Source organism: Aotus nancymaae, unplaced genomic scaffold (assembly GCF_030222135.1).
Source record: "Aotus nancymaae isolate 86718 unplaced genomic scaffold, 86718_ANA_hifiasm-v0.15.2.pri h1tg000022l_1, whole genome shotgun sequence".
NCBI classification, from domain to species: Eukaryota; Metazoa; Chordata; class Mammalia; order Primates; family Aotidae; genus Aotus; species Aotus nancymaae.
The window spans coordinates 39750092-39772844 of record NW_026988435.1 but is presented as its reverse complement, the minus strand read 5'-3'; the positions used below and the strand labels follow the sequence as shown (position 1 = coordinate 39772844).

At 50.1% G+C, this 22753-nt stretch overlaps 1 protein-coding gene across 1 annotated transcript in view; it reads right to left on the bottom strand.

Annotated features, from left to right (window-relative positions):
• SIM2 (SIM bHLH transcription factor 2) overlaps nucleotides 1-22753 on the bottom strand; it is a 53936-nt gene that overhangs the window by 14934 nt on the left and 16249 nt on the right. Inside the window, exons 4-7 of the mRNA XM_021669463.2 lie at nucleotides 17674-17782; nucleotides 14033-14118; nucleotides 10675-10874; nucleotides 5370-5476 (exon numbers count right to left, since the gene is read on the bottom strand). Coding sequence (XP_021525138.2) covers nucleotides 5370-5476; nucleotides 10675-10874; nucleotides 14033-14118; nucleotides 17674-17782 — 502 coding nt within the window. The remainder of the gene's footprint in view (nucleotides 1-5369; nucleotides 5477-10674; nucleotides 10875-14032; nucleotides 14119-17673; nucleotides 17783-22753) is intronic.

Sequence of the window (22753 nt, the reverse complement as noted above, 5' to 3'; positions counted from 1 at the left end):
TCCAGTCTTTGGCCCTGACCCCAAAGATTCCTGGCTTTTGGCCACTGGTGTGGGGAAAGCGAGGCCTCAGAAGATGGGACAGTGGCCTCACTTGGGCCCTGGCTGTTGGCAGCTATCTGCTTTGTCACTTCTCTCGGTGATCTCACCCACTGCCCATGACAGATGCGTCTGGGTGTCCCACTGTGAGGAGTCCCGAGGGGTGCAGGGGGGTTGCTGTCACTGCTGGCCACCTCCAGCTATATTCGGTTGTGGCAGATGAAGGGCAGCTGGCAGGCTGCCTGTGTCCCTGCAACCCTCGGGCAGCCACAGGGCCAGCTCTATCTTATCAGGTTGAAAGACTTAAGTCCCGGGTCCACAGTTGCCACAGTGGGGACCGTGGTGGAGCCTGAGAGGGCAGGAGGCTCAAACAGGGAGACTGTACTTTGGGAGGCCGAGGCGGGAGGATCACGAGGTCAGGAGATTGAGACCATCCTGGCCAATGTGGTGAAACCCCATCTCTACTAAAATTATAAAAATTTAGCTGGGCATGGTGGCGGGCACCTGTAGTCCCAGCTACTCAGGAGGCTGAGGCAGGAGAATTGCTTGAACCTGGGAGGTGAAGGTTGTAGTGAGCTGAGATTGCGCCACTGCATTCCAGCCTGGCCACAAAGCAAGACTCTGTCTCAAAAAAAAAATCTGGCCTCACCGCCCTTCCTTCAAGCCAGGCCCTGAGCCCTGCCGTCAGCCACCAAAACACTGTGTGACGGAACTAACAAGTCCCATTTCAAAATGGGGCCTCCCACCTGCTCAGCGTCCTTCCTGTCCTCCCCAAGCCGGCCTATCCAGCTAAAATATGGGAAGGGCCCCTCCCCACGACTTGAGCGAGGATACAGCATACTAAGGAATGACCTGTTTCAGGCTGAATTGTGCCCGCCAAGATTTATCTGTTGAGGTCCTAACCCTCGGCCCCTCAGCCCGGGACTTTACGTGGGGAAAGGGCCTTTAAAGAGGTAATTACGGTAACGAGGTGATCTAGGTGGGTCCTAATCCAATATGAACGGTGTCCTTAGAAGGAGAGGAGGTTGGGACACAGACCGGCACAGAGGGATGGCCCTGCGAGGACACAGACAGAGGGAGGCCTCAGGAGAAGCCAACCCTGCCAATGCCTCCGGGGCTGTAAGGAGCTAATTGTCTATGGTGCTTTGTGATGGCAGCCCTGGGACACTAAGACGGTCCCCAAGTCCCCACACCATGAGACAAAAGCATCGTTCAGACCTGAGGTCCCTTGATGGGGCCCTATGGGGCCAAGCAACAGCGGGGCACGTCTCCCCAAGGAGAGAGGCAGCAGCCTTTGGTACAAAGCCAGGAGTGGAGACAGAACTGGAGAGCGTGGGGGATGGGCTTCCCTCACCCTCACACATCAGGGGCTTGGCTGTGAGGACGCTCCTGTCAGCCAACAGGGACCCCCAGAGAGAGGCGCGGCCCGTGTGGACACGGGAAAGATGACAGATGGGGCCGGGAAGGGAGAAACTTGTGGAGGGTTAGAACAGAGAACATCTTCACACAGCCTGGATGGAGGCCCAGCAGGGAGGAAGCTGAGGAGAGGCTGTGAAGACATAGGCCTTGCTCTGGCCTCCATATCCAGCGGCCTGACCTGCTCTTCCCACTGAGGCCCTTCTGTGGCTGGGCCCACTCTGACCATGTTGGGGCTAAGCCAGGCAATCAAGGCCCCCTGAGAGCAGCTCTCCAGATGCTGACTGACAGGCATGGGGGGTATCAATGCCTCAGCTCACTCTCCCTCTGCTTCATGACACTGGCTCCAGGGTGTCACCGGGTTAAGCACCAGCCTCCCATGGCTGTAGCTGCTGGACGATACCCTTTGTGGCTCCTTCTCCTCCCTGGTTCACTCCTCACTCGTCTACCCACTGTCCAAATCAACCACAGCACTTCAACCAGAAGCTCGGGGGCAGCTTCTGGAGTTTCAGGAAATCAAACAGGTGCCACCCAGCCTTGGGGATGGAGAGGCAGGAACAGGAGGCCTGGGGTCGGCCCCCTCTGGCCCAGGTTCTGCACCTGGGAAAGGGAGTGAGGCCTCCACCATCACAAAGCTCCATACCATGAAGACCCTGACTCCGAAGGCCCTGCTCTGGAGTTGACTGTCTCCCCAGAGAGTTCTGGCTTTGGAGAAGCACGTGACGTCCCAGTTGAGTGCTCTGAAGGGGGGCTGCTGCTCAGCCCTGCAGGTGGCTCCCACACCGGAACCAAAGAACCCCCATCATCTGAGGCTGCCCTTGTTGCCACACCCTCTAAAGCTGCCAGGGGAAACTGAGGCAGACACACTCATGGTGAACCCCAAGACCACACCAGCCCCCGGCCTGACTGGGGTGCCCTCTGTCCTGGTCGTGTCTCTGCCACAGCTAAATCAGAGTCACAGGGCAGCAGCAATCACTGTCAATCTCACTATTTTCTGTTCTCTTTGAATTACCAATTCCGGCTCATTTGGAAAAGAAAGCTGTGCCCCATCTACTTTCTAAACACGCCTGCCTTTTCTGCGTGTCTCTTGGGAGCCTGTCCTGCTTGCCCTTTCGGAGTCCCATGGGACAACTGCAATGTCTGGAAACTTCCAGTGAGATAAAGTGGCTTGATCACATAAACCACAGGAGACCCGTCAAATAAAATCACCTGTGGGTCTGGTGAGGCAGGCTGGGGAGGGCGGGGCTCCTTCGGAACAGCCACAGCCGCATCTCCAAGGTGAAGCCTCACGGTGTGATGTGGCGGTGATGGCTGACTGCGCGAGAGCCAATGGGTGGCTTTGGCTCCTGCCCCAGCTCCACTGCCGCCCCTGGGCAAGTGGCCCGAGTCTCACCCTGATCACCTGGGAAAAGGGCACGAGAGGGACTTAGCTCCCCGAAATGCCCACAGGTCAGAGTCTGTAAGTGAAAAGCATCTACCCATGATGGGCACACAGGAGCCACTGACTCAGCCTCACTGTGGCCTTCAGTACCGTTCCAAAGCACAAGGGGAAAAATGTCCCTGCTCCCTGGGTTAGCTGGGCAGTGTGAGACAAAAGGCAGTGTGTATTTAAAAGGAAGACTTTTGTCCAGGCACGGTAGCTCATGCCTGTAATCCCAGCACTTTGGGAGGCCAAGGTGGATGGATCACTTGAGGTCAGGAGTTCAAGACCAGCCTGGTCAACATGGACAGACCCTGTTTCTACTAAAACTACAGAAATTAGTGGGGTGTGGTGGCGGGCACCTGTAGTCCCAGCTACTCAGGAGGATGAGGCAGGATAATCGCTTGAAGTCGGGAGGCGGAGGCTGCAGTGAGCTGAGATCGTGCCACTGCACTCCAGCTTGGCAACAGAGCGAGCCAAAAAAAAAAAGAAGACTGATTCCCTTAGTGTCCTGTCTCTGTGCTTAGAGGCCTAATTCCTGCCTTTCAGCGCTCTGTGAAGAACAGGTCTTCCCTTGCTGTAATTCAGGGGTGCACTTTAGACTCCCCCAGCATGTTCCTGCGTCTGTGGAAGGGGGCTCCAGATCCCGCCCGGGGGGAGTGCATGGAGGTGTGAGCCCTCACCTTCGCTCTCCAAGTCCCAGGCTGTTCCGGGTGCACAGCACAGCTATGCCCTTGAGGCACATGCCTCTCTCATCTCCCAACTGCTCCTGCTACTCCAGAGCCCCTCCACTCCCCTCTTCATATCTGCCTGTTCAAGTATCCTGGATATGGAATCCTAGAATTGAAACACCATACCCAGTTTGCACAAGAAAGCTTTCTAGCTCCCAAATTAGTGATACTAGCCTAGAAGTTCCCGTCCAAACACTAGGCAGTTGCTTCTTTACCAAGCTTGGTCTCCAGAATGACAGGGATGATTATGAGATCATGATTTGGTCTTTAACAAAAGAAAGAAAAGGGTCGTTCACACCTCTAAGTCTCCACACGCAGCAAGGAGCAAAGAAGAAGCTGTCCGTGCCTGCCCAGCCGTAAGTCCTGGTTGTCATGGGTTTCCGTCTGTAGAGACTTGGGGAGGGAAGAGCTACAGCGACACCCTGGGAAAATTGAGTTTCCTGGGTCCCAGTCCACACCAAACCCAGCACAGCACGCGGCTGTGGGTCCAGCGGTTTGGGGACCTGCCGCCCGCCTCCCATGCAACACCAGCGACCTGTCCTCTAACGTCCCTCGGTCAACACAAGGCGGAACAGGAACAGAGGACATGCCATCTGGGCCACGCTGCAGAAGACCCAGCTCCTCTAACCATCTGGACCCCATTATAAAGCACCCCCAACCAGCCATGGGCGTGGCAGGGCTGGACAGCAGGAAGATGAGGCATTCCACTCCAACCAAATTATTCTCTGCCTCGGTTTGGATTCTAAAAGAAAAGTGTACGGCCGGGAGCGGTGGCTCACGCCTGTAATCCCAGCACTTTGGGAGGCCAAGGCACGTGGATCACTTGAGGTCAGGAGTTTAAGACCAGCCCGGCCAACATGGTGAAACCCTGTCTCTACTGAAAACTCAAAAAAGAGCCAGCCACAGTGGCATGCACCTGTAATCCGAGCTACTTAGGAGGCTGAGGCAGGAGAATGGCTTGAACCCAGAAGGCAGAGGTTGCAGTGAGCTGAGATTGCGCCACTGCACTCCAGCCTGGGTGACAGAGACTGTCTTAAAAAAATTTTTTTTAATTTTAAAAAAGTTTAAAAGTGTCATTTCTTTAAACATTTCAGTGACTAGAGCACCCCCCTCTAAATCCAGATGTTCCCAAAGCGCCTCCACTGGCAAATCAAATTGATGTTTGTACACCCTTTCCAAGGTGACCACTCCCATCATGAACAGCGGCCTCCCCTGGCTTCCCCTAGCTGGCAGGTGTATGGCAGTCGGAGACAGGGCTCTGAGTGGGTTCAGCTCCTAGCTCCGCCACCTCCCAGCTGTGTGAAGGTGGGCAAGTGGCTTATCTGGACCTCAGCATCCTCACTGGTAAAATGAGGATCATGATCATGAAACCCTCCCTCACTGAGCTGGTAACATATTTAGTCAGTTCAACTAGTGCCTGACAGCAGTAAGAGCTCCGTAACTAGCAGTTCTTCCACCACTGTAGCTGTTATTCGCAAATGGCATCCAGACATCCAGAGTTTAGGCTCCACATCCACAATCTAGAATCCAGATCCTACACCTGCCAGAGTCTCCCTGGAAGGGTGCATGTGGCGGCCTGAGAACCGACAACAGGCAGCCATGCTTAATCATGGGGTGGAGGAAACCACACTGAAGGCTTGAGATTCTTCAAGTGTGTATCATGGATGATTATTGCACCAACAAAAGGGACACGTCCCCCCAGGTCTGTCCTCAGCGCCTCCTCCCTGACCAGCTACCTCCCGTGGCTGGGTGGGCGCGCTACTCACGGAGGTGGTGTGCGTAGCGGAGGTGGAACACGTCGCAGCCATGCACATGGTGGTACAGGGTCTTCTCGATCAGGTCCTGAGGCTCGTACCCCGTCACCTCGGTCACCCTGCGGGGGCACGGCGGCTCAGTGAGTTACGCCACGCTGCAGACTGCCTTTCATTTAAACTAACATTGGTTTTGCCAAGTAATCAAGTGCTAAAAGGCTCGAGGGAGAAATGTTGATTTTGGAAACTGAGAATGATCGTTTTTACAAGAAGCACGTCTTTGAACTCTAGTCCGGGGCAGGATGTAGCACTATTCATGAACGGGAATGTTCTTCTGAACCCACTGGCTAAGATAATGTTTGGGATGGCTGAAAATTGTAGGCTTTTTTGAGGTTCAGCTTATTGGGGAACGCTTACGAGTGAACTTTGATCCTGAGATTGCGAGAAAGCTCCCACGGGGAGAAAGAACCCCCTCCTGGAAGGTCTCGGGAGTATGGTCCTGTGTGAATTTTTTAATAAGTTGTGGTAAAATATACATAATATAAACTTCACCATGGTAACCATTTCTAGCGTACGATTCAGTGGCATTTATTGCCCTCACAATGTTGTGGAACAGGCATCACTGCCCCTTTCCAGAGCTTTCCATGACCCCGAACAGACACTCTGTCCCCATGAAACATCAGCCCCCACTGCCCCCTGCCCAGGCCCCAGTAGCCTCCCTTCTACTTTCTTTTTTTTTTTTTGAGGTGGAGTCTTGCTCTGTCTCCCAGGCTGGAGTGAAGTGGCGTGATCTCGGCTCACCACAGCTTCTCGGGTTCAAGTGATTCTCCCGCCTCAGCCTCCCGAGGAGGCTGGGACTACAGGTGCCCACCACCACGCCCAGCTAATTGTTGTGTTTTTAATAGAGATGGGGTTTCACCATAATGGCCAGGCTGGTCTCTATCTCCTGATCTCGTGATCTGCCCGCCTCGGCTTCCCAAAGTGCTGGGATTACAGGCGTGAGCCACTGCGCCCAGTCTCTACTTTCTGTCTCTAGGGACTTGGCTCTTCAAGATAGTTCACATCCATGGATGGTACACCACGTGGCCTTGTGTGTGTGGCTTTCGCTCAGCACGATGTTTTCAAGGCTCATCCATGCGGCGGCCTGCGTCTGAACTTCATTCCTTCTTAGGACTGAATAAGTTTCTGTTTTATGCAGATCCCACCTTTGGCTCATCCATTCCTCTGTCTGCAGACAGTTGTTCGCACATCTTGGCCGCTGCGAGTGCTAGTGTTTAAACCTCCGCTGCACGCTAGACACTGCTGATTGGCACAGATGGTCTCAGGATGAAGCCATTGGGTGATGCCTACCATTGGGAATTATGGAATAACTGGAGACCTTTAAGCCTCCTATCAGGGGAGAATTGGTTCAGACGCCCCAGAAGGCAGGATAATGACCTAAGATATCGTGACTAAAAGGAAAGCCTTAAGCGCTCTAGAGAAATGGAAGCATTTTCCCGGGACTTATGTGACACAAACCCTCTGTGTTCTCATCAAGCCTGGGGCACATGGATTTCCCACTTCGGCTCTTTGAAGAAAAGTGGCTCTCAGCACCCAAGACCACATCATCGCTCGCATCAGGATGGCTGTGGCTGTAGGTGGAAGCTGCACATGGCAACAATGGTTTCCCAGGCTCTGGGCAATGGGGCTGGGCACCATGCCCTTGAAGGAGGTGGTCCTAAACATCTTGCTGATAGATATTCAAGAACAGATGAAAGAGAGGGACGTGCAGGCAAGGCTCTGGTGCAGTCAGTCCTGGGGGCCGGGTGAGGTGGGGGAAAGAGGGAGGGCCAGGGCTGGGGGCTCTCCTTACTAGGATAGGAGATGTTAGCTGTAAATTAAACCAGGAAACTTGACCTCACTTTCATTCTTTAACCCGCTTCCTTTTCTGGGAAGCTCTGCTCAAGCTCTGGGTCGTAAATCTCGGGAGATTCATGTTTCCCTGGAATCGCTCGCTGTTTGGCGTACACATTTCCATGGTAGGAGATTCTTCTGGGGTAGGAAGGACACAGGGCTTGCAGTGCAGGGGGAAGGAACTTGCCCAGCCCAGAGCCATTTGGGGATCGGGGGACTTGTCTAAGGGCCACCTAGAACTTCAGGCCCCATCAGAGTCTAACTCTGTGTGGCAAGAAAATTGAGCCGTCTGGCTTTCCCCAAAAAGAAAACCAGGCATCTCTACCGCGTGGGGATGAAAGAGGCTTCCCAGACCCTTTGGATGCACTGTTACAGAACAACGGCCCCAAACGTGTAAATGAATCAGAAACACATGTATTAAGTTTCTCATCAAAGTACACACTGGCTTTAAAAATTAAAGGGAAATGGAGGGGTTTGGCAGCGTGCCCTCCCGGTTTTTTCCAAGCTTCTAGTGTCTGAAGACCTGTCAGAAGGATCTGCCAAACCCCAAACATCTCTGTGTTCACCCATCCTTAGCAAAAGCATCAGCTCCAGTTTCAAAGTGAAATACCACAAAACCCCGACGAACCCGATTTCAGGTTATGGCGAGTTCAGCTGTGTCTGGGATTGTGCGGGCTGTGGAGCCAGACAGGCCCGCCACCCTCGCTCCTGTGACTTGGGGCCGCTGGACCTTGGGCCAAGCCCTCGCCTGGCTTCCAGGGTTTGGATGCAGAAGGGACATCTTCCCACCCCACCCTGCCGCTTGGCCACTCTGCTGTCCTCCCGGGGCTGGGCCAGCCCAGGCCCCATCCCCCCTGGTCACAGACTGACCGTGGCGACTAGGAAGGTCTCTCTGGCACTCTTCTGACCCCTTTCAGCCTGTCCCACGTGACTGCAACTCAGAAAAGGCCTCAAGGCTTTGCTAGAAGCTTCCTGATATGGCAGAAAGAACCAGGGATCGGGGAGAGGCAGGACGTCTCCTTTGAGAGCACCAGCCATCTTTTCTGCTCACTCCAGGGGTGCAGTCCCCACACCCTGAGATTCGGGAACCCTCACTGGTACTACAAAGCCCCATCCAGGCCCTGTCCAGGCCCCCTCAGGCACCACCTCCTGTACCCGTGACTGCCTTTCCGGGCAGTGTGGATTGAACAGCCTGAAAAGCCCTCATGTGTCTCCTCCGGGGATGTCCCTTCTTTCCTGTTCTCAAGAATTCATCAGTCTCAGGGGGTTTCCTAGAATGACCAGAGAAAAACTAGGAGACAAAACAAGGGAGAAACCAGTCGGATCCTCCCGGATCTTTGATAACGACCTTGGGCAGCCAATGTCCTTCCAGCTGCCTCTCAGAAGTGGCTCCTGAGTCAGAAAAGAGGGAGCAGAGGGGTACACCGGCCCCGTCTTCTCTCCCTGCAGGGACTCCTTCTGCACAGCAGGAAAATGGCATTTGTCGCTCTTGGCTACCCCAGAGGTGCTGGCAGCTTTCCCCAAAGAGCACCGCTTCCTCTGTGTTTGACGTTTCTGGGAAGATGCTGGTGACCCTGACACGCTCGCCCTTGTCATTTCCCTGCCACTGAGTGGTCCTGAAGTTCATCTCAAGGAGCCAAACCAATTCCTGTCTTTTTTCTTTTTTTGAGACAGAATTTCGCTCTGTCACCAGGCTGGAGTGCAGTGGCACGATCTTGCCTCACTGCAACCTCCGCTTCCTGGGTTCAAGCACTTCTCCTGCCTCAGCCTCCTGAGTAGCTGGGACGACAGGCATACGCCACCATGCCCAGCTAATTTTTGTATTTTTAGTAGAGATGGGTTTTCACCATGTTGGCCAGGATGATCTGGATCTCTTGATCTTATGATCCACCTGCCTCAGCCTCCCAAAGTGCTGGGATTACAGGCGTGAGCCACCATGTCCAGCCTCCTGTCTGTATCTCTCACCCCTAACCAGGAAGATTTGTTTTTTTCTTTATAGAGCATCAATAAATGGTTAAACTGATCAATTTTATGTGATGTGTATTTTACCACGATTTTAAAAGTGAAAAAGAAAAGGAAGCAGTAAATCCTGGCTTCTGGACATACAGAAAGCAAAATATATCTCTCCTTTCCCCGCTGAAGACTCATTGAACACACACCCCACATCAGGAGTGGGTCTCTGATGTCTTATTCCTGCTTGCACAGCCGAGGAACCTAAGTGCCAAGAGCCTAAGTGGCCTTGCCGTAAAAGAGGCTTTGCTCTTCCCAGCGCTTCAGCATATTATCGAATTTCATCTTTCCTAGCAGTGAGTGGACAGGCTGCTCTGCTATTTTGCACATAAGAACATAGAGGCCTCACCAGCGTGTGGCCTCCAGACTTGGGACGGGTTCGATTGTTCCACAGCGTGGACACGTGTCAAAGCATCACATTGCACCCTATGAATACCACAAAACCCTGATAATCAAACGCAGTTAGCATTTGTCAGTTAAAAATTAAATTCCATTTTAGGCTGGGCATGGTGGTTCATGCCTGTAATCCCAGCACTTTGGGAGGCTGAGGCAGGCAGATCACCTGAGGTCAGGAGTTTGAGACCAGCCTGGCCAACATGGTGAAACCTCATCTTTACTAAAAATACAAAAATTACCCAGGCATGGTGGCAGATGCCTATAATCCAAGCTACTCAGGAGACTGAGGCAGGAGAATCACTTGTACCTCAGAGGCAAAGGTTGCAGTGAGCTGAGATCACGCCACTGCACTGCACTCCAGCCTGGGCAAAAGAGAGAGGCTCCATCTCAAAAAAAAAAAAAAAAGAAAAGAAAAAGAAAAAATGTGTTGGGACTGCAGCTGGTTCTGGGGAGAGTGAAGGCCACTCCGGCAGGGGTCTGGAGAGCAGGTCCTCCCTGAAGTTGGGGGACATGATGTCATCGAATCCCCTCCTCCCAGCCCAGATGCAGACGGGGCCCCCATGAGCTGTGAGCAGAGCATCCCCCAGAGAGGGCAGCCTCTGTGCTCCCAGCCTCAGCCCTGTGAGGGCTTCACACCGGCCTGAGTGCTAAGGCCCACACACCACACTCAGGGTGGAAACCTTCTGTGTGTTCTAAAGTCCTCCTTGGACACAGGAGGCAGCGCTCTGACATCATGGCCTTCAAAAAAGGCCAAGCTGTGCTCACAGCACATGTTTTCATTTCAAACTCCAGTGATTCAAATCTCAGTAAGTAAATTAAATAAAACAAGTCCCCGAGTCCTAAGGCTGACATATATTCTTTCAGTTCATAAATTGGTTTTACTTAATCCCTTGCTATTTAGTCCACATTCCTAGTACGACTTATTCCTTGGGATTTGGCCTAGGCTGCCGCTTTCAGGGGCCATTTCTGCCACCGGTGTCTTCCAAAAGGCCATAGCCACGGCGGCAGGTGCCAAACTCACCTGGAGTCCAGGAATATCAGCTTCAGGTCGAGGCTGGCCCTGAACATGAACATGTTGCTGTGCAGCTTGATCTCGGTGATGGCACTGGGTGGCAGCGACTGGCCCACGGCCACCAGCCCCACGATCTGGTAGCAGGAGTCGTACAGGGCCATGTCCAGCATATACTGCCTTATCTTCAAGTAGCCACTGCAGTGGATGACCTGGGAGTGGAGAGGGCAGGGTCAGCCACTGGTCGCCCGGGGTCGGGCTGGTGCCCACTCCTCCTGGCTCATTTTCTCAAGCGTGCTGGAATCTCTCCCAGCCCAGCTTCTACTCCGCTGTGCAGCCCAGTGTGCTGACAGGCACTGGTCCATTGCTCAGGAGAAGTGGAGAGCTGTGCTTCTTACGAACAATATGATAGCTGGTGGCTCATTCTTGTCATCTCAGCACTTTGGGAGGCCAGGGTTGGGGGATCGCTTGAGTCTAGGAGTTCAAGACCAGCCCTGGCAACATGGTAAAACCCAGTCTCTACAAAAAATACAAAAATTATCCGGGCATGGTGGTGGGATATATAGTCTCCGGCTACTTGGGAGGCTGAGGCGGGAGGATCCCTTGAGCCCTGGAGGCGGGGGTTGCAGTGAGCCGAGATTGTGCCACTGCACTCCAGCCTGGGTAACAAAACAAACAACAAAAAACAACAACGACAACAAAATATCACAGTGAAATAAAAGGGTTGTCTTTCCAATTAACTTTACTATCAGTAACTACACATTAGGGCTCTGTGATATATGATGGAGATATACATTATTAGCTCACTGCCGGGCTGTGAGTAGGTAACACAATAAAGGCATCTGGCAGAAGCCAAATCTCTATAAAAATTTTTTAAAAAATTAGCCAGGCATGGTGGCACATGCCTGTGGTCCCAGCTACTCAGGAGGCTGAGGTGGGAGAATTGCTTGAGCCTGGGAGGCCAAGGCGGCAGTGAGCCGTGATTGCACCACTGCACTCCAGCCTGGGCGGCAAAGTGAGACTGTGTCTAAAAAAAAGAATGAGCCACCGCGACAAGGATCCTCAGACCAGTGACTGTGCTGCTTGCCACCTTCCGACAGGACTGAACTTGGCATCTGTGTCACTTGACATGGGGTCTCACTCCAGTAAATAAACAATTCTTTCGGTAGATTTTTTTTTTTTTTTAAGACAAGGTCTCACTTTGTCGCCCAGGCTGGAGTGCAGTGGTGCAATCGTGGCTCACTGCAGCCTTGAACTCAGGCTCAAGTGATCCTCCCACCTCAGCCTCCTGAGTAGCTGGGACCACAGGCATGTGCCACCATACCTGGCTAATTTTTAAACTTTTTTTGTAAAGACAAGGTCTCACTATGTTGCCCAGACTGGTCTTGAACTCCTGTGCTCAAGTAATCCTCCCACCTCGGCCTTCCAATGTACTGGAATTACAGGCGTGGAGCACCGTGCTCAGCCCCAGTACTTCGTTTTTAATGTATTTTTATTTCCTTTATTTATAATTCCAGATTTTATCCCCTCATAGTAATAAGCCAGAGTGGCCCTATAGAAGCCCTTCCAATTGCCATAGTCAAAAACCAGACAGACGAGAATGCAGTGTTTCCGTGTCAGACAGAAACATCCATACAGCCTCAAGCTTCCTATTGGAAGCATTTATTCAAGCTGCAGTCTGTGAAATCTTGATAGGATTGTTATCATCAGGACAGCAGTGAAGCATCTTAGCCTTAAATTCTCTGTTCCAAAACCCTTCCTCCAGGATTTCTGAATGCATTCATCGCCTCTAGGGCTGAAGCACATCTTAAAACCCTCGCATCTGTTCTTCCATTTTACTAATGAGGAAACCAAGAACAAGACAGTGTCGTGTTTTGCTTAAGATTGGACAGTGGACAGTTAATAAATGGCAGAAAAAAGTCAAATTCCATCCAGGCACGGTGGCTCACTGCTGTAATCCCGACACTTCAGAAGGCCAAGGCGTGAGGACTGGCTGAGGCTAGGAACTCAAGACCAGCCCGGGCAACACAGTCAGACCCCATCTCCACAAAAAATTTTTTAAATTAGCTGGGTGTGGTGGTGTGCACCTGTGGTCCCAGCCACTCAGACGGCTGAGGCGGGAGGATCATTTGAGCCCAGGAGTTTAAGGGTCCAGTTAGCTGTGATTGCACAACTGCACTCCAGCCTGGATGACAGCAAGATCCTGTCCCTTGACAGAAAGATCCAAGTTGCCTGAAGAATGTCTGTTGGCACTTGGGGGCTCCCCACCCTGGCCCAAAGAGGCTCAGCATCTGAAACATATCCCTCAAACTGTAGCAGCAACGTGAGATACAGGTCAAAGGATCTGCTCAGAGTGGGATCAAAGAGGGGGCCGGGGCGGGGCCTTCCCGAAAGAGAGGACGAAGGCACAAAAGCACCAAAGCACCCTTTTCTCTCACCCCACCTTCCTCCCTCCTTTTCTAAGGGGCAAATCCAGCAGCCTCCAGCCTCATAGTGATGGGTTATGATGTCTGTCCTCCAAGGTGGGAGAGACAGCAGCGAAGGCGCCCGGGAGGAGGGTGAGGAGTCCAGAGAGGGGACAAAAGGGTTGGTGGGGGGCACTCAGCACAGACTTACCCCCGCCCACCTTTCCCTGGGGAACGGGCTGACTCTCATGCCTGAGACTCCACCTTCTCCTCCATTCTGGAATTAACCAGAACAAGTGGTAGTGTCTGGCAGAGAAGTGCAGCCAGGGAGGAGCATGGTCTGGGCTCAGAGTCCCAGCCCTACCACCAAGCCCCTTCTGCTGTCCCTCCTCTGGTCCTTGACTACAAAACCCAGCCGGTGCCACTCATTGCAAAGGGCAAATGTGACTCTTGAGAGAGTGGCCCAGACGCGGTGCTGCAGAGGAAAGCTCTCCTTGTACCTTGGCATGGGCTCTAGCATTACTGTCGTGCACACTGTCATCAGCAGCAGGGAACTTGGTGGAACATCCCGAGGGGAAGAGCGGTGTCCGTGCTCTGGGTACACTGCCGGCTGCACCGTGCCCCGGAGGATGGGCCTCCATAAACTCCAGGGGCGGCGGCTCCAGCGGGGCTGGCCCACGTGCAAAGCGCCAAGGTACTAATCAAATCCGCCCGAAGCCAGACTCATTCCGGGTCTTATGCGACGAATTCCAGCCAGCCCGGAACATCCTGCTAAAACACCGGCTCTCACACGTGCCTCCAAGACACTGTACACCGTGTTGCTGGAGAGGGCTACGTTAGTGGAGAGGACACGTGTGTGCTCTCGTGCCTTCCTTTCTGCAGACGCTCTTGAAACCACAGTGAGGACCCACAGCGGGCTCCCCACCCCCGCACCCAGGGCTCCCTGCACCCAGGGCTTCCCGTACCTTGTATCCACTGCAGGTCAGGCCCGCGTTCCTTTTCGCCAAGACGCACTTCATTCGAAGAAAAAACGACCTCTCTATCTCATACTCTGCAAGCGGGAGCAAGATGAGGTTGTCAGCTGTCCCTCCCGGCTTCCCCCATCCTTCTTCCAACTTCACCAATGCGTTCCCAGGGCCAGATGCAGCTGCCAGAAGCCTCTCAGTGTGCCCAGACCCTGCCCAGAGATCTCTGGCCTTGGCTGCAATCTGGGTGGGGGAGTGGAGACACCAGCCCAGTCCTGGTGTGGCTTCCTCAGCTCTAAAGGAACGCAGCCAAACGAGGCCACCCCTGAGGCCCCGGATTGGCCCTGCAGAGCTCCACCTGCTGTCGCCCACTCCTGGGGGCTATGGGCTCCAGGAAGGCCCAGAAGCCTCTAACCTCCCTCAGTGTAGCAGGACTTGAGTGCATGTGACCCAGGCTCAGCGGATCCACACTTTCAGCCTCACTCCTAGCTCGGAAGAACCACGCTGTTGTCTCTGTCTCTCCAGGGCTCTGCCCTTCCTACTTACTCTCTTTGCTTCCACAGGCCTCACACACAAATCTCTGACCTTGCTATTGTCAATGCAAATGTGTCCCCTAAGGAAACACCCTCTGCTTCAGGAAGGGACATCAATGCGCTGAGAAACAAATAGAGAAGGACCTCTGAGGGAGGACAAGGTCACCCCACTCTAAATAAACAGCCCTTTGGTGGAGGTTAATAAATGAATTTTAAAGGAAGGTTGCAAGGTCTTCCACCCTCCCTGTCACTGCCCTGTGGAAGCTCAGGAATCACCAATCCTTCCGAGCTAGGAATCCCCTACTTGGAGGGGCTGCCATATTTTACCCACAATTCCCCCTGCAGCTAGTGTCTGTGGGCAGGAGGCTTCCCTCTAATATGGCCACCTGCCCCAGCCATTTCTAGATAAGCAAGGGGAGTGGAAGCTCAGGTCTAAAATATATCACCCTATCATTAACTACTAAGTTCTGGGGGGAGCCCATTTCTCACACATTTGTCATAAAATAATGGGAGTCATTTCAGACACAGAAAGTCAGCTCTGCAAGGGAGCAGCTGGGGAAAAAACCGAGCACTTGGGAACCTCAACCCCTGCACCCCTCGGTTGGCTGTGGAAATGAGTCAGGTGCAGCCTCAATGCTTCCAGCCCTTGTTGCTTCAGATTTGAAGGCCACAGAAACAGGGGGTGAAGAGGTCTCATGATATACCCAAGACTCATTTGCTCTCATTTACAATCCCTCTTCTGGAGGTTATGACCCAGGCAAGGTAAAATGAAACCAGGGGTAGGGGAGAAAGGCCAGTCCCATACAGTTAACACACTGTGCAATTTTCAGGCCAGGGCAGTGGCTCACGCCTGTAATCCCAACACTTTGGGAGACGGAGGTAGGTGGATCACCTGATGTTCAAGACCAGCCTGACCAAGATGGCAAAACGCCATCTCTACTAAAAATACAAAAAAAAAAAAAAAATAGCCAGGCATGGTGACGGGCACCTGTAACCCCAGCTACTTGGGAGCCTGAGGCAGGAGAATCACTTAAACCTGGGAGATGGAGGTTGCAGTGAGCCTAGACCACGCCAGAGCACTCCAGCCTGGGCAACAAGAATGAAACTGACTCCAAATTAAAAAAAAAAAAAAACATACTGTGCAATTTTCAAAAACAATAACAGCACAATGTTCTGCAATTCTCTAAGACACCTGTCGTCTTTGTCCAGCTTTAAACAACCCCACGGGGAAAGAATTTGATTCGGGTGCGATGTTCTAGCCTAGCCGTCATTTTGTTAGAAATCACCTCTTCAGAACCGTGACTCATGTTGATGTATGCAGACATATCACTTCCAAGAATCAGACCTTCGCTATAACTAGGTCCCCCTTCTCATTTCAGAAGCCAATATGCCAGTCTCTCTCCGTGGTAAGGAATAATTAAACTCCAGTGACTGTTTCTGGAGCTGGAATCTGGGGCCCACAGAACTGTCTGCAAGGCATTTTACAACTGAGTGTGCCATTCTGTATTCTCTCTTCCGAGCCCGAGAATGACCGCCGCAGAAGAGAACAGTAAGAATGCAACTCATTTTTTTTCCTGCAGCTAGCTTCTCTGTTCTCATCACCCTTAAAGACTCTTCTTTTGCATTTTGTTCCACTGGGGTATTTTGGCCAAGCTGGATACCATAGTCCAAGGCACACACAAGACCCATTTGTCAAGAGGCCTGTTGGCCTCACTGGGCAGCTGGAGGGAGTTAAAAGGCCAGGTTCCCTGGAATAAGTCCTTCTGTATCTTCCTAGCACTCATCGCAACTGAAATTTAAGGAGTCATTTGTGTGATGACCAGGACTTCTTGATGATGTGTGCCATGGCACAAAACCTACAGATCCTTACTTGAAGTAACATTTTTAAATACATAAAACAAAATATGTAAGATTATTGTGGGAAGTAGAAAAGTTCCTTTTTAAAGTTTCCTTTGTTGTTAAAGAGTAAGTTGATAATAACTTTGTTAAGCCCTATCCTATGTAGCTGTTAAACATGCCAGGCTTACAGGCACATAGTACATTCTAAGTCCTTGTACTTTAACCAAGATATCTGTGCTGGACGTGCTCACAGGCATACCCCAGCTCTCCATTGCTTTTACCTGCTTAGAAAAGTTTTAAGTTGTTAGCCAATTGGGTTATAGTTTAAATTGTGAGGTCTGGCTCCAGCCAACGGAGATCAGACACAGCATTAGGAGAACCCCTAATGCATAAGGGATAAATTTGTGTGTTTTCCTTTATTCATTGTACTCCTGTGGCAAGATGGCTAGTGAGGGTACCCTTCCTGCAGTCCAGGAAGTAAAAATTGTGTTGCTGAAAGACCCTTTGTCTCAGTGGTCATTTTTCTTTATGGCACTGAGCATCTATTTCCAACAATTACCAAAAAGGCAACTGTATTGGAAAATAATTATCAAAATATTTCAACGCCGTAATATGGATATAAATGTGCTGCTTCATTAATACATGAGAAGATTCAGTGTCAGGTCTCTCAGAACTCCTGAAATTTTCAAGTAGCCATGTGGAACATTAAGCAATATGTTTAAATACCTGCACAACTTTAATATGATATGGAAAATATCTGTGATTTCTGTTGTTAGCAAAGCCACAGGTACTAGTGATCCCAAGATGGTTTATCATCTATAATCAGAAGCAAAGGAAATACTAAATTTCAACTGGAGGAAACACGTGTAATTTGCCCCCAAAAATTTCATGGACTGCCCCCAGATCCCCGAGTTTTACGCATGGCATCTCGGTTAAGGAGGAGCTTGGTCTAGACCCGTGACCCTGCAATCCCTGGAATTCTGAACCAAGAGCACATGAGGGGAGCAGGTGTAGACCACTTTTGTCTTCTACCTAGCACTCCACACAGCTTCTGGTCAACAATAGGAGCTTGATGAATACTGACTTAAAAGACACAGGTAGAGCTGCACATCCCCACGTGGTGGGTGCTGTGTGCATGTTGGAGAGACCTGGGCTGGGCAGTCCTAGTGATGCTCCAGCCACTTGGCAGATGTGGGAAGCAAAGCCCTGAGTTCCACTTAAGAACATCACCTTGCTTTTAGTCTGTTTTTTTCCCTCTGGAAGGAATACCTTGGAGCAAATGGTGGTGCAGCGGCTGGTGGGCCGTAAGGACGGCAGTCATCTCGTCGTGGTCGGAAGGATGGATGTATTCATAAATACTGTTGCCCGTGAGCTCCACCTGCCATGGAAGGGAAGGGTCACAAATGCCACCACCTCTCTGGGATCAGCACAGGGGGAGGGGCAAGGTGTGTCACAGGTGTGCACCCTGCCAGGAACAGAACTTTGGTCTCTGCTGACAACCCACACCTTGGCCAAATGCAGAAACAGTTTTCTTTTCTCAACAGAGCTCAGAGCTCTGAACTGTCTCCCACACTTGTCTAAAAAGGCCAGGGCACCAAGGCTTGAGCCTGCAGCCAAGAGAACCCTTAGCAGGAAGAACTAGAAAGCGAAGGATGGAAAATGTGGGTGCCAGATGTGGGTGGCGCTGTTGGCCTGGGCAGCATCCTTCATACAGAAGAGGACTTGAAACTGACCCAGTCCAGGGTCTCTGTCCTTCCCTTGCTGATGATCAGAGGGGACCGGCTGGCCAGGAGGCCAGCTGTCCTGTCCACACGGTGCTCCCTGTAGAGCCTTGTCCACTCTGAGACCGACTGGCCGGCCACAGTGGGGCCCCATTGCACCCAAGGAGGACACAAGCTCAGACAAAGGCCCTTTCTTCGTAGGCTCTGAGCCAAGCCCCTCAGGCACTGCCAGGCCTCTCTCACATTGCCAGCAATGTGTCTCTGGCCCTCCCAGTCCAAGATGACTGTGCTAATTCTGTGGCTCCCGCCCAGGGGTGTGGCTGGGGCTGTGCGTGACCTACGGGAGGGTCTGGGCCTGCTCCAGAGAGCCACATTATGTGAGGATTATGTCCTGGGGTTGCTGCCTCAAGTCTTGACGCCACCTACTTCCAGACACAGACCACAGAGGACAGCACGTCCATGTCGCTTTGCAAGAACGGGTGGCCCCGGGTAAACACCCATCATAGTTATGATTCTCACACAGAGGTCCCTGGTGGCCCAAATTCCTGAACTTGAGAAACTTTTGAATGTTCTCCCAAACATAAGTACCAGGAGGAGAGATGACACCTGGACCCCCACCCACCTTAAAGATGGACAGTGGCATGGAATGTTCTAGAAATGACCAGCAGAGCAGCCTTCTGAACAGTGGTGGGTGGATCCTATTTTTAGAGCTATAATCCATAGTGCTGAGGGTGTCGGACAAGGACAGTGAGTCGGTGTACCCCAGCACTGTTCAGGGGAGGCCCGGGGCAGTGGTGGGACTTCCTCCAATGCCAAGAGGAGCCCCCATGCCCAGCCTGGGAAGAAACTCAAAGCATGTGGGAAACTGTCCTTGGGTGGTGAAGAACCTGGGGTCGGTCTGGAGAATTCCTTCTCCGACCCTGCCCCAAGTAGTGAGGGTAATTTAAAATAACAAAAGGAGGTCATGGTGTGTCTTGTCCCGAGCCACCCCCCTTTTATTTTTAGGTGTGTCTTGCTGCAGGTGTCGCCGGGAGCTCTGGCTCTCCATCAGAGGAGAGACAACATGATTATCCGAAAAGCGCCATCCTGAAGGTGCCACCTCACGCAACAGGACAACCAGCCAGCTGCTTAATGGAGCAGTTCTCCTGGGGGCTGCCATTCCAGATTAGCATCTAGGTCATCAGCTTTTTCTTGGGACCGAGGGGTCATGGAGGAGGGAAGTGATTTATCGCACACCTATGAGCCCGTTCTTCCCATTTGTTAAGATGAGCGAGTTGCCTTCTTACTCAGAATAAATTACACTTCTGGCCTGTTAAGTCACCTTGTCCCTAAAACGGCTCTCACAGTTCTATTTTTTACATTATTCATGGAATGTTTCCTTCCAATATTATGCAAACAGAGCAACAGAGAGAATCCTGTTAGAGAAATCCTCCCTCTCCTCTACTTAACACCCACTTCCCAGGCCTAGCACTGTTCTCAACATATCTCCCAGACGGACATTCGCCATTTTTTTTTTGAGATGGAGTTTTGCTCTGCTGATTTCTCTAATAGGAGCAAGAATGTTTAGTTTTTATTATTTTTCTTAAATGAAATCCTGAAAAGTTATTACAGGATTTCATTTAAGAAAAATAATGAAAGCTAAACATTCTTCTTTCGAGTCATTCCTGTTAATCCTTAAAAAGTTTAAATAAACCAGCGACATGTAAGCCAGTCATTTGGGACAGGACCATTTCCTTTTCCTGAGAGTGGCAATGGGTCTGCATTGAGAAGTCCTGTCCAGGTGTGCAGTGACAGAGGCTAAGAAATAAGAGAGCTGGTTTCAGAAAGTATATATTGACACTTGGGGAGGCCAAGGCAGGCAGATCACCTGAGGCGAGGAGTTCAAGACCAGCCTGGCCAAAATGGCGAAACCCCGTCTCTACTAAAAATACAAAAATTAGCCAGGTGTGGTGGTGCACAGCTGTGATCTCAGCTACTCAGGAGGCTGAGGCAGGAGAATCGCTTGAACCCGGGAGGCGGAGGTTGCAGTGAGGCAACATTGCGGCACTGCACTCTAGTCTGGATGACAGAGAAAGACTCCATCTCAAAAAAAAAAAAAAAAAAGGAAAGAAAGAAGATATATATCAACTTATAATTTCAACAGTTTATTTTAAAAATGAAAAAATAACAAAGGCCAGGCACGGCGGCTCAGGCCTGTAATCCCAGCACTTTGGGAGGCCAACGCAGGCAGATCATGAGGTCAGGAGATCGAGACCATCCAGGCTAAAACCCCGTCTCTACTAAAAATACAAAAAAATTAGCTGGGCATGGTGGTGGGTGCCTGTAGTCCCAGCTACTCGGAAGTCTGAGGCAGGAGAATCGCTTGAACCCAGGAGGCAGAGATTGCAGTGAGCCAGGATCATGCCACTGCACTCCAGCCTGGGCAACAGAGCGAGACTCCATCTTAAAAAAAAAAAAAAAAGAAAGAAAAAATAACAAAATAGAGAAATTTTCTATTGGCCTATAATTTCTCCCTTCCCCATGTTTTTAGGGAAAAATGATAATTCTGGCTTGCTCAAAGTTCTTTTCTAGAAAAAAGTAACTGATGTGTTTTAGGGAAAATCTTGACATCCCTGCACGAAGACCCTCCATCTGTGCTGATTAAGGGTGAGATTTGCGTTTTAATCCCAGAGTAGCTTCTTGTGTTTTCAGAGTTCTCGTTCTTATCACATGCATTTGAAGAACGAGAAGGCTGAGGTTGCACAGATGAAAGGTTTGGTTTTCTGAAAACTTCAGTCTGCGAGAAAACGCACGGGAAAACTCCAGAGCCGTCTAGGAAGCAAAACAGCCTTCAAATAACGGAAATGTTGTTAAAGAATAAATTTTGGAATGATAAAACAGTCCTGACCTTAACTCAAAATTATGGTTGACGTGGTGTTTCCTGTATTTACGTATCTATCTGTGCTTTTGAACATTGAAAGAAATGTGACTACCTCGAGAAAAAAAAAAAATTATGGTTGTCGCTATAAAACTCCCCGGGTCTCATACATCAGCCTTATTAAAACAGACCTTCCGTATGACATTTTAGTATTTGTAAAACCCTGCTAACTACAAAATGGATGGCTTTCCTACTAAGAGCTTTTTTATGTTTTGCTGAATAGCTTTTCTTCCTGCCAAGAAAACTACACATGATAAATACAGCACTAAATGCATATATTCTGTGTGGAAGGGCAGAGTCGCTTGGTACTCTGAAAATGCACGTTACTCTGTTTGGGGTGTTTTGCTGAGTATGGTAAATCAAGCATTTTAAAATAAGATGGTTTGGGTTTCAGGGTTCAAGTTATGTCAACAAACATAATATGCTGTCTTTTTCTTTGAAAAGTGAAAGGATTAGGTCTTGTGCCTCCAAACAGTATCATCAATATGTGTACAGTTGTTTCTGGCCATAATCTCAAGTAAGACATTAATTTATGCGTCTCCTAAACAGCTACTCACACATATCCACATTTATCTGAACATGTATACCAGTTACCCAGATGCTATATAACTATGCAATGTTGGTAAGGAAACTTAACCCAAGGATACTTAAAAATGTATACAGCACCTACACGGGGCTTTTTTTCTCCTCTCTAAATAAAAGTAAAATAATTGCATTAACCAAAAAGCACATGGAACTCAATCATTTAGTAAACATGCATGGAAAAAGGTGGCTTCTCCAACTCTACCTCATCCACGTGGATATGAACTTGTCTAGATGTTTTGAGTGTGGACATGTGTGTGAGTGTGTCCACCAAAGGGAGTTTTTGGGCTAAAAGCCTGCCTCTCTATTGCCTAACACTTAGACCCCGGGCTGAGGAACACTGGCGTTTAAGGTTGTCTCTGTCATTCTTTTTTAGTACCAAAGTTTGTCAGCAACAATTGCTTGTTTACTAGCTTAAAAAAATAAATAAATTAGATAGCTCGGCATAGGAAGTAGATTTGTTTCAGCATTTATTTTAAAAAGGCTTAATAAAAGACCTGGAATGGAGATGGGCTTATAACACATAAAGAATCATTTTTATACCCTCAAATAGAGAACTCGGGTAGTTAGAGAGGTTAGACCAGAAACAAAACAAAACAATCCCACATTGCAGTGAATTTCCACACAATTATGGCAGACCCAGGAGCCTATATTCTCTATGACTTTTAACATAAAGTTTAACCCTGAATTAACATGAGATACATCTTTACTTAATGAGATAATGTCATTGAGAGTAATTGAAAGTTTCTGGAACACAAAAGAGGAGCATGTACCAGCTATTACTACTATCGTCATTCAACAGAAAACCTGTTTAAATGGTTACTCTGACTACTGGGTAAAATTTTATTAACACTTTTAGCTCTCGTGACTTTTTAAAAATATATATTTAAGCCTATTTTAATAAAGGTCTCATGCTTGTTACATTTGCCTGACTTTTAAAAAATAATCTAAAAGGCACAAAAATTTTTAAAAGCCAGTTGGGTATTTGACATCCTATTCAATACTTTATTTTACTATTTAAGTAAAGAAGACAGAAAAAAACACACATTGTGATTCTGCCTAGATTTCCTTCTATGGAGTTAATCATGAACAGGAGGCAGATTTGAGAGAAAAGTTTGTTGTTGCTTAT